The sequence below is a fragment of the Peromyscus californicus genome, unplaced genomic scaffold, assembly GCF_007827085.1.
Source record: "Peromyscus californicus insignis strain IS unplaced genomic scaffold, ASM782708v3 Scaffold_53__1_contigs__length_281908, whole genome shotgun sequence".
NCBI classification, from domain to species: Eukaryota; Metazoa; Chordata; class Mammalia; order Rodentia; family Cricetidae; genus Peromyscus; species Peromyscus californicus.
In genome coordinates this window covers 238880-252224 of record NW_026294566.1, presented here as the reverse complement: position 1 = coordinate 252224, position 13345 = coordinate 238880, and the positions used below count along the sequence as shown (strand labels likewise).

At 34.5% G+C, this 13345-nt stretch overlaps 1 protein-coding gene across 1 annotated transcript; it reads left to right on the top strand.

The window, feature by feature from the left end:
- Window positions 1–1403: 1403 nt before the first annotated feature.
- On the top strand, window positions 1404–12494 carry LOC128095951 (zinc finger protein 585B-like). The gene is made up of 4 exons (XM_052714935.1): window positions 1404–2088; window positions 4955–5081; window positions 6312–6407; window positions 10930–12494. The coding sequence occupies exons 1-4, from the start codon at window positions 2074–2076 to the stop codon at window positions 12432–12434; spliced, it is 1743 nt and encodes a 580-aa protein (XP_052570895.1). The 5' UTR covers window positions 1404–2073; the 3' UTR covers window positions 12435–12494.
- The last annotated feature ends 851 nt before the right edge of the window (window positions 12495–13345 follow it).

Genomic DNA, 13345 nt, shown 5'->3' with positions numbered 1-13345 from the left:
ACACATTTCCAGGAAATCAGTGGCCTCCTTAAATGCAATTATTCAACAGTATAGAATAGTGTATGCATCTTCTGTTTTGTTAATGTTGTGTGTACACATATTTGTGTGGTGTGTATGTATCTGTGTGTTTCCGTGTGGTAGCTCCTTGCCACTGTGTGAAGGGAGTTAGGTCTGTCCTTAGAAAACATTAGTCCTCTATAACAAATGATTTTGTCACATGTTAAGGAGAATTGCCATTATGGAACAAATTATGTCAATCATACTGGGTCTTATCTTAATTGTGTCAATTAAGTAAAGTAGTTGAATACTAAGGTGCAAGACACTGTGGGTCCCTAAGCTGAAGTATGCTCTTGAATAATGTAAGACTCTGCTCACTGCGTACTTGCTTTATCATGTGTCTGACTTAATCAAGTGCAAGCTTATTTATGTGTAGTTATAGAGACATATTGTTCCATTTCATTAAAATTTCAAGGAAAGTACACTGTACTTTCCATTTCCAATGTATCACAAACTAGTTCAGATGACTTTTGTCCTTTCCTCAGAGCAGTAATAATTGGAGCCAACAGTAAAGAGAAACTACAAGGAAAAAGGGAGAAAAGATTTATGAGAAATAGGTTATTCCTGACTTAGAAAAATTATTTCTAATTGTACTTGACCAAGTGTAAATCCCAGTTTATTAGGAGAAAAGAGTCAGCATTTAATTCAAACCTAGTGGAGCATATGTTTGTAGTGTTTCTCTGCCTTATGTCCATGAATTGAAATGTGTCTGTTTCAGGACAAAACATCCATTAAGTTGTTCTAGATATATACTCTCCTTGCTCTTAAATTAAAAATCTTTGGTATAGAACCTCGTGGTAAAAGCATGGTTACAGAAGGTATCTTTTCACTGTCCAGGCAGATTCCACACCTAATCTCAGTGAGTCTACTGTGCCTTCTGCAGGTATGGAATTGATAGAGTCAGAGACTACATGATACTCTGTATCTAATAACCATGCAATTCAGATACCAGATTTGTCTTGTAGGAAGCCATTAGTTTGCATTCACTTACCAAATAAATTGCTGGGAAAATACAGGCAAATTAATAGTTGTAATTGTTATGCTTGCTGTGAGTAAGGAGAAGAACATGGCTGGTGTTATTTGTTATGATTATGCTTCTGTCTATTTCTCTAAACTGGTTACTTTTAAATCAGCCCCTAGTTTTATTTCCTTCTTCCTTCTCTGAGTTCCAGTATGTTTTTGTTCGGCAGAATGTTGACATACATATCTGGATTGTGGTGAGAGTTTTATTCATTTATGAATGAGGTGGTTATGCTGCAGAATTTTCTACCCAAACAAGGACATTGCATTTTCTTCAGGTTAGAATTAGTTTCTCTTTAACCTTGTTTAGGGCTTTTGAAAATTTGACTTTCCTTTTAATGAGAGGAATTAATGTTTATTAGAATCCTATTGAAAAAAATATGCATAGGTTGTAGGAACTGAAAATTGAACATGGATATTAAAACAACACCATGAAATTCCTGCCCTTTCTTCATTTCTGCATGTCATACAGCACTGATTCTAGTAAATACCTTACCTTATTGCAAGAAAAAAGACAAAAAAATATTTCTTTTTAGTTAATTCCAAATATAAATGAAGTGTCTGAGTAATTACTATGTAATTCATGTAGAAAACAAAGATAAACTGATTATGTCTGCAGATTTCTATGTTGTCAATGTCACTTACAGAGGGTGTTCCATGAATTTCTTTTATAATTAAATAAATAAAATCCTGTTTTGTAAATCAGGCTGATGTAGGAGGGCATTTTGTAACCAACAATATATATTAAATTGACCAAAAAAAAAAACGATGTTAAAGGATGGAATTCAGTATTTTTCACAAAAACTTAAGGTATTAGAGGTTTCTAAGGGACTCACGTAATTTAAAAATACCACCTGTCTCTTCTCATTTGTCTTTTCTTTTTTGATTTTTCAAGACAGGGTTTCTCTGTGTTGCTTTTGGACCCTGTCCTGAAACTCACTTTGTAGACCAGGCTGTCCTTGAACACTCAGGGATTCACCAGCCTCTGCCTGCCGAATGCTGGGATTAAAGGTATGTACCACCAGTGCCTGTCTCCTCATTTTTCACCCATAATTACTTAACAGTGTTCCTGGGTGAATTAATGTAATTGTGAAAATATATTTGTGAAAGTTTTAATCATGGATATCATGGCAAAGTTGCAGAATCTTCATATTATAAATTGTATTATGGTAACCAATAGAAAAAGTCAGTGGAGACTGTAGAGGGGAATACATTGCCTTCATGCTTCTTGGACACAAGCAGCTACATTTTTTTACCCAGTTGAAGAATTACTTTCATCTTAAATACCCCACAGATACTGTGTGTTATCCTCCATGGAAGCCTCATTTTGCTTTAATCAACCACCACAGAGTAAGAAAATATAAGATTCATTAATGCTTCTCGATGTCAGCTGTGCTCAGCATCAATTTGAAATGCCCACCTGACTCTGCTAGGTCTAGCAAGTCAATTTAACCATTTTGCCAGGTCTGTACTAAAGTCATTCATGCTGGCCAAACAGTCTACCTACCTGAATGCAGGAAAGTAGAAGCTACACTTTTGTCTTCCTCTGGAAGCTCATGTTGTTCTACATCACTGTTCCATTAAAGTACAGAGAGTGAGCTTTTTGATCCTCCTTCCAGTCTCTTAGTGTGTTAGAAATTATACAAGGCTTTTCTTGCTTTGAAACCAACATATTTTCAGGAAAGTGAAATTTTGAGATAAAGTTTCCTAAGAGGATCCAGACGGAAGGGAAAAGAGAGATGGCTTTTTCTCAGGTAAATGTATGTATGGAGGTGAGATTTGTTGCCTGTTCTCCTACAAATGCTTTTTTGCAGTGATCCCAAACCTTTATATTACCTCTCAGTTTTTACAAGGCTTTATTCTTTTTCGGATGCAGTCAAGGTAAAGATTTTTGAATGAATGTCCCATGAATGTATGCATCTTTCCACTACTTTCTCACTTGATTTTTTTCAAAATAAATTCTCTGCATTAATGTATAGTATATTTATTTGATATACAAATATACATTCATATACATGTCCTACTGAAAATGGAATTGAATCATCTCATACAAATGAGAAAGAAACCATGTTCCATGGTCCTTTTGGCCAGGTATCTATTTGCTCAATATAGACTATTCCAGAAAAGAGGCATTATGTAAAAGGATGGAATGTCTTCCTGACAATGGATAATGTTTAAAGTAGTATTTCTATGAAATTATACTGTGTTATGTACTACGCTGAAGTGTTCAAATGTAATACAAACTTCCAAATGAAATTTTCCAGTCGTAAGGTGGTACAAAATTATCCTATCAGGAAAATTTTCTTCTGTTTATTATTCTGTTTTGTGACTAGATTCAAAGAGACTATTCCATTGTTTCTGTTTGCTAGCTACTAACCTTACAGTAAACTTGCAATGCTCTTCCATTGTGCTGACACCTGCTAACAATCACTCCCCTGGGAGTTGATTCAATGTTACATCCTATGGTTATATAGTACATTTTTGATCAAATGAACTAATGGAGAACTGGTTGGCAAAATGTACTTATATTTATGTGGATTTCACAAACAATCAAAAAGTTTCAACATGGAAAATTAAAGTGGTTGGAATTGAAGTGTCTTCAATAAGAAGCAAAAGTACTAATCTGGCTGCAGGGATGTGATTATTTAGTTACAAAATTTGCATGTGAATTCAAAAGAAGCATATTCACTGTTTAAAATAAACTTAAGGGAGAATCTAATCATTTGTCTCACTGCAAAACTGTAAAATAGTGGAATTTCCGAAAGGAACATGGAAATTAAAAAGAATGCCTCCAGGGAGACATTAGTGAGGCATCAGTTTCCTGCTGGGCCTTGGCTGTAGGCAAGTGTATTACTTACCCAGTGTGAGAAATGTTTTCAGCTGGGGCTCTTCCTCAGACTTCATCCACTATTTCAAATACAGGTGTCAGTCAGGTTTTAATTAAAGATCTCAGGGAAATGGAATAAGAGGAAGGAGTCACCACAACTTCTTACAGCTGTATTCAGAGCAAATTTAAAATGTCTGTGCACAGTATAAAGCAGAGCACTGAAGCCACATACCCAGGTTGTAGAGATTTCCACAATCTGCTGGAATAATGGACATCCCAATGGAATAAAGGAGAAGCTAAGTTTTGATCTATGTGTAAAAGTTCATGGTTTCTGCATCCCTGCTGTATCCCAAGTCACAGATTGTGGATATTTTTACCTGCTTTCTGGTCTCTGAGTGTGATAGCATTGAATGCAGGTGCTGTTACATTTTCTCACAGAATAGTATCAGAAAGGTGAAACTTTAAGATAAACTTCCTGACAATACCCAAAAGATGGGACAAACAGATGGCATGGTCTCAGGTAAATGTTTGCACAAGGATGGGACAGGTTGACATTTCACACATAAATGCTTCATTTGCAGAGCTCTCAACCCTCATGATAGTTCCTCATTGTAAGAAAATAATATTTTTATATTTTGTTATATTTTTGAAATAAATTCTGTATTATCACTGTCATTTCTGTTTTATATCCTGCTTTCCCCTCTTCCCTGCCTCTTTTATTTCCCAGTATGACTTATCTACATCAGTTCATGACCTGAAATATTGACAGATTTTCTGATATTAGAGATGAATATTGAAACTCAATTGATACAGAGGGCAACTTCCAACATTACTTATCACTGAGAAAAGTCATATATTTCATGAAATGTTTAGATGTTGGGCACTTTGATCTCATGAAAATGTCACAACATCCTCCCCCTTAATGTATAACATTTGAAAATTGCAGATTGATTACTGATAGCACAGAGAGTTCTTTAGTTAAATACTGTTTCCTGGGGCAAATAAGGACTCAAACCAACATAACAAAGAAAAATTGAATTTTCACTTCAGAATCCATTGACTTTCAAGGACGTGGCCATCAGTTTCTCCAAAGAAGAATGGGAATGCCTGGACACAGCTCAGAGAAATTTATACAGAGAGGTCATGTTGGAGAACTACAGCAACCTAGTTTCTGTAGGTGAGAATAAATTCTTTCATCATTGCTGTTTAGCCTTAGGAATATGTAACAGCTTGTATTAACACTTTGAATTGTTTTCTATCAATGAATACCAGCTTCCAAATATTCCTATATATTGGTAAGTGTAATATACACTGAAATTTTTCTTATTCTAAATGGTCTTTTAATTTAGCCGAATACTCCCTTTAGTCCCATATATTGGTTATTTGCAGTCACTCAGTAGCAATAATGTGTGAATGCGGTATGATTCCAACATTTTTATTTTTAAAATGGGGGTAATGTATGAAAAGTTTAATGGAATTTTCCCAAGGCCAGCCCTGAGAAAATTTCTCCCATAATACTGTGCAAGATGCTCGATCTAGTGTAGGGTATCTGAGGAAAAAGAAATATACATATACCTTACTCCTTGTCAATTTACTTTATTCCTCTATGAAAAAATTCTATATATTACAGCTTCCGTTCCATCCTGAGTCTTGGTTCCTCTTTGTATCTACTTTGTCTGTCCTGAGTAGCCCCAGGAATTACTAAGCCCTTATGCTTTTGACCTCATCTTCATCCTCTGTTCCTTTGTCCTTCATCTCTCCTTTCTAGCTCCTTACTCCTGACTCTCAGAAAATTCTTCAAGAAATCTGCCTTACCCTCTACAGAATCTCTGTCTTCTTCTCTTCTCTCTAGCAACATGGGTCTGTGTCAGACAGGAATGCTGTACCACCTATCACTTCACCTGGATGTACAAAAACCTCCTTTATTCTCAGTCAATTGCTCTGGAATGCTACTAGGCCTGAAGACAAGGAATAGTCTGAGCTAATTCCTGTTCCCTGCTAATCCTTCAGTGCTTTGTTTGGGATGATCATAGCTAAAGGGGAGGTTTGCAAAAGGCAGATACCCAATTCAAATACTAAAAAGAGAGCAGGGATCTCAGAGGCAGAAAGCCATGATAAATGGCTTTTCTCTTGAAGGACAACCTTGATCAGTCAAGGTATAGCTTATTATATACAGCTGGTCTCCCTATGTCATATTCTTGTGGCTCACCACAAAAGTTGAATGTATACAAAATTAAAATTATAAATTTCTTAAAAGTCTACAACACCTGTCACCTATGCACTAATAAGAGTTTACTTATGAATCTTTTCTTATGTAACTTCATATCCACAGAGTATAAGCCTGTGTTAGAACCCAACTCTTTTCCACATCATGTAAAGAAATTATGGTGTCTCTCCTAATTCACAGGCCTTTCTGTATCAAAACCAGAGCTAGTCACCTGTCTTGAACAGAACAAAGAACCTTGGATTGTGAATATAGAGCAAGCAGAAGACACAGAACCAGGTAAGGTGGAAGGAAACAATAGTTTATATGTAGAGTACAAACTAAAGAAAAACCATAACTGCAGTGGGATTAGCCTAGCTCCTCACTACAAGCAATGCCTGAGAATTTCATTTAGAATTGTGTACTAGGATCTAGCACACAGAGAATTTTACATTATCTTCTCTCATTTCATGATAATGGTGATTAGATGAAATTAAGTATGTCAGTAGCAATTTGACAATGTATGTGGGGATTTATTTTGTTTTTTAATAAATGTCTGAATTTTTCTCCTGTATGACAGTGATCCTAGATTTTTTCTGTTTTGTTGGGAAATTTTCACACTGTATCTGGATCAATTGAATTGTATTTCTTTTAACCTCTTTGCATACTATCCCTTTACCACACTAACCCAATGTCATGATTCCTGCACCCCATCTCATTCTCTATGTCAAAGAAAGAAGAGAAAATACATAAAAAAAAATCAAGGAATATTTGTGCTGGCCAACTGGTTCTGAACACAAGACTTTGAGTATGATTGATATACCCTGGTGTTACTCAATTGAAAACCAGATTTTCTTACTTCTGGAAGCGAGGGACAATACATATATTCTTGTCCAAAAGTTTTGTCTTTGGGCCTACTTTCCATTTTATAAGTTGAGATTTTGTCTGTTTTGAGTTTTTGTGGGTTTTGACCTTACTGTCATATACTTGGTGATTGTACGGCCATTGGTCCTAAGATGTTTGTAAACTTTTTCTTCCCTAGAGTCATTTACCATTTATTGACTTTACATTCTCTCTGCATCCATTTCTTCATAGGTATCTGAACCCTGATGCAAGGGTTAAGATAAAGGAATCCAAGACAGGGCTCAGTTCTCAAAAATCTGCATATTACACTTTTCTAGTGATGGATGAGTGATGTACAAATCTATAGGTATAAGAATATAGCATTAGTTTAATTTCATTTTCACTAAGCAGAATAATCATAGTTTTCTTATCTTGGATTTATGACCAATTTGGTCTCAGTTTTTGGCTACATTAACCTTAAGGTACATGTTCCAACAATGGAATTGGCTTTACGGCAATGTTTTAAATATGTGAGCCTTATCATTGGGTTCTGGATGGTAACTAATCACAAAGGCAATTCATGCTATGTTTTCTTGAAACACAAGAAAACAATGCAAGGCGCAAAGCTACACAGAGAAACCCTAACTCGAAAAAAAAAAAAAAAAAAAAAGAAAACAATGCAACCCATTATTTATATATTAGACTTTATTTATTGGATATGATCTAAAGTTTGGGTATTTACTACACCATTGTACAGTAATGACACTTAAATAGTTTTTAGGCATGTACATGTTTTATCAAGCTTCTACAGAAGTATGATTCCCTATTTTTCTTCAAAAGATTTCTCATGTGGTCCATAAAGATAAAGATGCTTTCCTTCAAATCTGATGATCAAAGTTCAATAACCAAGACACAGGCAGTGGAAAGAGGTTTATTGAAACTACCATCTAATCATATATATGACCACATATATACAGTCAATAAATATATAAATATATTTCTAAGATTATCATGGAAAGGACTGTATTCTTTGTTATTCCACTTTGTGTTTGCTTTTCTACACTACTCTATCATAACTTTCATGATGTAATACTGTTTTAATTTCTGTCTTTTTTAAACAGTACTATTTTTAATTATCCACTCTGTGGAAAAAATCTACATCCCCATTGGCCCCATACCAACAACCTAAACTCTGTAGAAAACATAGGGACCAAAACCTTGAAAGCTAGCATCCACAAATTTGAGAAAATATGCAGCATTTGTCTTTCTGGGTTAAGTTACTTAGGATAATTTTTCTCAGTTCCGTCTGTTTACCCACAATATATATAATATCAAAAACAAATGAATGAATTTCTTAGCATGTACCCTAACAGAGATAAATCAAGTGACCTAAATAATTTATCATATCACATGCTATGAAATTAAATAGAAGGAATAAAAAAAATCTCTCAACTAAAGAAAGCCAAATGGATTCAGAACAGAATCCCACCAGACCATCAGAGAAGCACTAACACCAATACATTTCTAATTATATGACAAAATGGAATATTTTCATTTCAAGAATACCCCTAAATAATTATGTACCAAGAGATGCTAATGGGAATCAACATGAGTAAACCAATACACAGAATACATTTGGAGAACTGACTATAAGAAAGAGATCAAATATTCTCTTCATTCAATGCAGAAAATGATTTTGACAAAGTACATCATCCCTTCATTATAAAAATTCAGTAGTGGGAGGAACATATCTCCATATAATAGAATGTGTTTATTACAGGCTAATTACCAATATAATCATTCTAAATGGAGAAAACTCAAAACAATTCTTCTAAAATTGGGAAAATAAAGAATACTCACTCTGTCCATACCTGTTTTATGTTCTGATTAAATTCTTAAGTGTCAGTCTAAGATAATTTGACGTTCAAGGGGATACAGATAGAAAAGAATAAAGTCATAATATCCTCATTACACATAACATTTATTTTATACCAGAAATTTTGATTCTTATGCTTTTATGTTAAGGTTGATGCTAATCTCTGGTTCTTTTGTGTGGTATTGTCAGCCTGGAAGTCATTACTTCCCTTATGTCTCACACTTATGTGGTGTAGAATTGCAGGAAAATACAGAATAATATATTTTCTTGAGGAATTATCAGAAAACCTTGGTGTTATTTGTCTCTCAATCCTCTTTCACCATTTCCATGGACATGCTTTCCATTATAACTGAAGAACCATCCAGATTTTTTGTTTCCCAATTTGTAGTGTCCCTGTATCTCAAATCCCTAACCAAGGAACTATGGAAACCTAATGAATGGTGTGACAAGGAGAATTATCCTCTGTTATCGATTATCCTCATTATTGCTTGTCTAATGCAAAATGAATAGTCCTGAAATGATATAATCATTAAGAATAAGTCTGGACTAATATTTTGTAATTATAGGTAATTGGTATATATATATATATGAAAAATATACACATAAATACATATGAGTAACCATTATCAAATGGAGTTCATATCATTTATTAGGGGATATGGAAAGAGTTGAAAGGCAAGTGGCAGGGATAAGTCTGAAATGAAATGATATAATTATATTTAAATTAAATTTACATTTAAAAATTGTTAATTTCACATGTCATTTATCAACTTGTTGTTTTTGCTGTTTTTTATGTTCTTTTGGGACAGTATTTCTCTGTGTAACTGTCCTGGCTGTCCTGAAGTTTGCTCTTTAGTCCAAGCTGGCCTTGAACTCAAAGAGATTTGCATGCCTCTGCCTCCAGAGTTCTGAGATTAAAGCTTCTGTCTCCTGAGTGCTGGGACTAGGGGCATGTGCCACCACTGTCCAGCTTGCTTTTTTGTGTTTTTGAATCCAAACATATTAGAGATCTAAGACTTTGGAAAAACAGATTGTAACGTACTCTGGCCACCATTCAAAGTCGGCATTCAAGTCAGTGAAGAACACTTTAAGAAAAAGTCAGACTGTGATTCACATTGAAGGGCCATATGGGGTGGTTCTATCATTAGTTACACTAGGAGAGGACATACTGAGGCCAAGATCAAGGTTTGCTTTGCTGACAACTAATTTTACAAGGGAGAAACCCATCCATCTTAATGTTGCCCAGGGCAACTTTGCCTAATTGACTCTACTGGCTTTTTTTTAATTGCCTGAACAGATAATTTACTTTTCTTACCTTTCCTTTTTTGAGACAGGATGTGTAACCATGTAGCCCTGGTTGGCCAGGAAATGAATAGGTAGATCAGGACAGCCTCATAACCATAGATAATCACCTGCACCTGCCTCTGCCTCTGCCTTCCAAATGCTGAGATGAAAGGCCAGTCTTTTATCAATTTAAGATATTCTTAGGCATCTGAAAATTTGAAAGACCTATAGAATTATCAATGTAATTGTGGGGATTTTGAAACATTCTCTCCTCATGTACATAAAGATCTGTGGACCTGATAGGCATATTTTTTTCATGATCATTTTATTCATTTCTTTTCAATAATTACTCTCCCTGAGTAACTACATATTAACATGTATTAAATAATTAATCACTAATTATAGAATTAATAAAATCTATATATGATATTTTTATTACTATCACTTTATCATTTATCTGCTTAGAAAGGATATTTTGATTTAAATTGATAATGCAATTTCCAAATAAACAGAATATTTTTAATAATGGCTAATAGTTTCATTTTGTATTCTAACAATTATATTTACAGTTGTTGGTTACATGACATGCTTAAAGAAGACCTTTTCAAATTTTACATATTATAAAATTCAAGTGCATGAAATGGCCTTCTCCGTGTTCATCATGTTTGGACATTAATTCCTTATGGAAGAAGTACTGAAGATTTTTGTGTAATCTTTTTGCTACTTACCTCATATTGGTGTCATTTTATAAAAAAGTTTCTATATTATTATTGTCTAATTCTACACAGTTAGATAATAATTGCCTTTCATTTCTTCCAGCTCTCTTTTGTTATCCCATTCAGGAGTCATTCACAAAAGAGTGTACCCAGGATACTTACCAAAGAGAAATATCAGGACAGTTTGAAAGTAATAGCCTCGGTGAATTACACATAAGAGAGTTCTGGACATGTATATCTGACAATGAAAAGCATGAAACATGTGCTGATGGAAATGATCTTTTTGTAGTAGCCATCACTGACATTCCTGACAGTATAGATGAAGAAGTTCCAGCTTCTCCTCACAAAGCTCACTCTGCATCATTTCCATTCAGATCCTGCAATTTCCATTCAGCTATTCAAAATGACTCAAGACACACTGATGGGAAACAACCAACATTCAAAGCATGTAGACAGTATTTTACCCACCCATCAAAATTTGAGGGGAATCCAAGATTCAGTGTTGGACAAATTAATAAAATATTTGGAAGGATTTACAGGAGATGCTCAGACCTTTTCAGAATTAATGTGGTTCATACTAGAGAAAAAATGTGCAAATGTAAAATATGTGGAAAGTTGTTTTCTACATTTTCAGTACTTGAGGAGCATCATAAAATCCATATGACAAAAGAATCATACAAATGTCCAGAGCATGACAGTTTCCATTCCCATGAATCAAAATATAGAACTCATTGTAAAATCCACACTGAAGAGAATGCTTTTAAATGTACAGAGTATGGCAAGTTGTTTGCCCATGGGTTTTCTCTTCATCTTCCTCAGAGAAATGATTCAGGAGAAAAACTTTTCATACATGAAGCATGTGGCAAGTCTTTTACTCAGAGTTCAACACTTCATATTCATCAGAGGAGCCACACTGGAGAGAAACCTTATAGATGTAAGGAATGTGGCAAGTCATTTAACAAGGCCTCAAATTTTAAAGTTCATCAGAGGATCCACACTGGAGAGAAACCTTACAAATGTCATATATGTGACAAGTCATTTACACAGAGCTCAACAGTTCAAAATCATAAAAGAAAACATACTGGATTGAAGCCTTACAAATGTAATGTATGTGGAAAGTCCTTTACTCATAGCTCAACACTTAAAGTTCATCAAAGATTACACACTGGAGAAAAACCTCATAAATGCGCTGTATGTGGAAAGTCCTTTATTGTAGGCCCCAACCTTAAAGTTCATCAAAGAATACACACTGGAGAAAAACCTTACAAATGTTCAGATTGTGGAAAGTCCTTTACTCGGAGGTCAACACTACATGTTCATCAAAGAATACACACTGGAGAGAAACCTTATAAATGTTCAGATTGTGGACAGTCCTTTACTCGGAGGTCAACACTACATGTTCAAAGAATACACACTGGAGAGAAACCTTATAAATGTTCAGATTGTGGCAAATCCTTTACTCACAGGTCAAATCTTCATGTTCATCAAAGAATACACACTGGAGAGAAACCTTATAAATGTTCATATTGTGGCAAGTCATTTTCTCAGAGGTCAACATTCATGTTCATCAAAGAATACACACTGGAGAAAAACCTTACAAATGTTTAGATTGTGGAAAGTATTTCACTCGTAGCTCAAATTTTTATATTCATCAAAGAATACATTCAGGAGTAAAATCTTAGAGATGTAAAGAATGTGACAAGTTCTTTGGACAGATCTCACATCTACAAAGACATCCCAAACTCCACACAGGAAGGAAACATTACAGATGTAAAGAATGTGGCAAGTCCTTTACCAGGGCCTCAATACTTCAAGTCCTTCAAAGAATCCAAAATGGAGAAGAAAGTTAAAAATATACTGATCGTGACAAATCCTTTGCCACATGTTCAAGGCTACTAAAGACCCATTGAAGGCAGAACCCTTAAAATTGTAATGAATGTGCTATGTGTTATATTCTTTTCCAATGGATCATCTCAGGATAAACTCACTATAACCATACATTGGAGAAAGCTTACAAATACAAAGCATGTGGGAAAACCTTATTTAGGTTTTTAAATCTTGATCCTCACATACGGAGTCCTCAAATATTCAAGCCAACAGAGTATCACTAATGGGAAGAAACTTAACACATGTTAAGAATTAAAAAAAAAATCTTTACAAGGAGCTCAAGACTTAGAACAGGTAAGAAAATTTATGAAAGAAACAAACTCAATTGGTAATTATTACCCCAGAACTCATGCAATAAAAGGATTCTCTATAGTATGGGTAGTGGAAGGAAAACTTTAGCAAATGTTAAAACCTTACTCAGTGTCAGAAGAGAAACATCAAGAAGCCTTATGCTTGCTGTGATTTTAGAAACATTTTTACCAAGAAATAAAATTTATGTTCACAAAAGTTCCTTGGAAAACAATCTACATAGACAGCAATGTGTCAATCAGAATTACACAATAATCATATATTAAAATGACATAGGATTAATTTGACAAGATATGAAAGAAATAAAAATTTAAAATGTTAAG

Excerpts from the sequence above, each read along its gene's own strand:
- LOC128095951 (XM_052714935.1), top strand. Across the intron at positions 5,082-6,311 it reads CAGCAACCTAGTTTCTGTAG|GCCTTTCTGTATCAAAACCA; the intron begins GTGAGAATAAAT and ends CCTAATTCACAG. Across the intron at positions 6,408-10,929 it reads AGCAGAAGACACAGAACCAG|CTCTCTTTTGTTATCCCATT; the intron begins GTAAGGTGGAAG and ends CATTTCTTCCAG.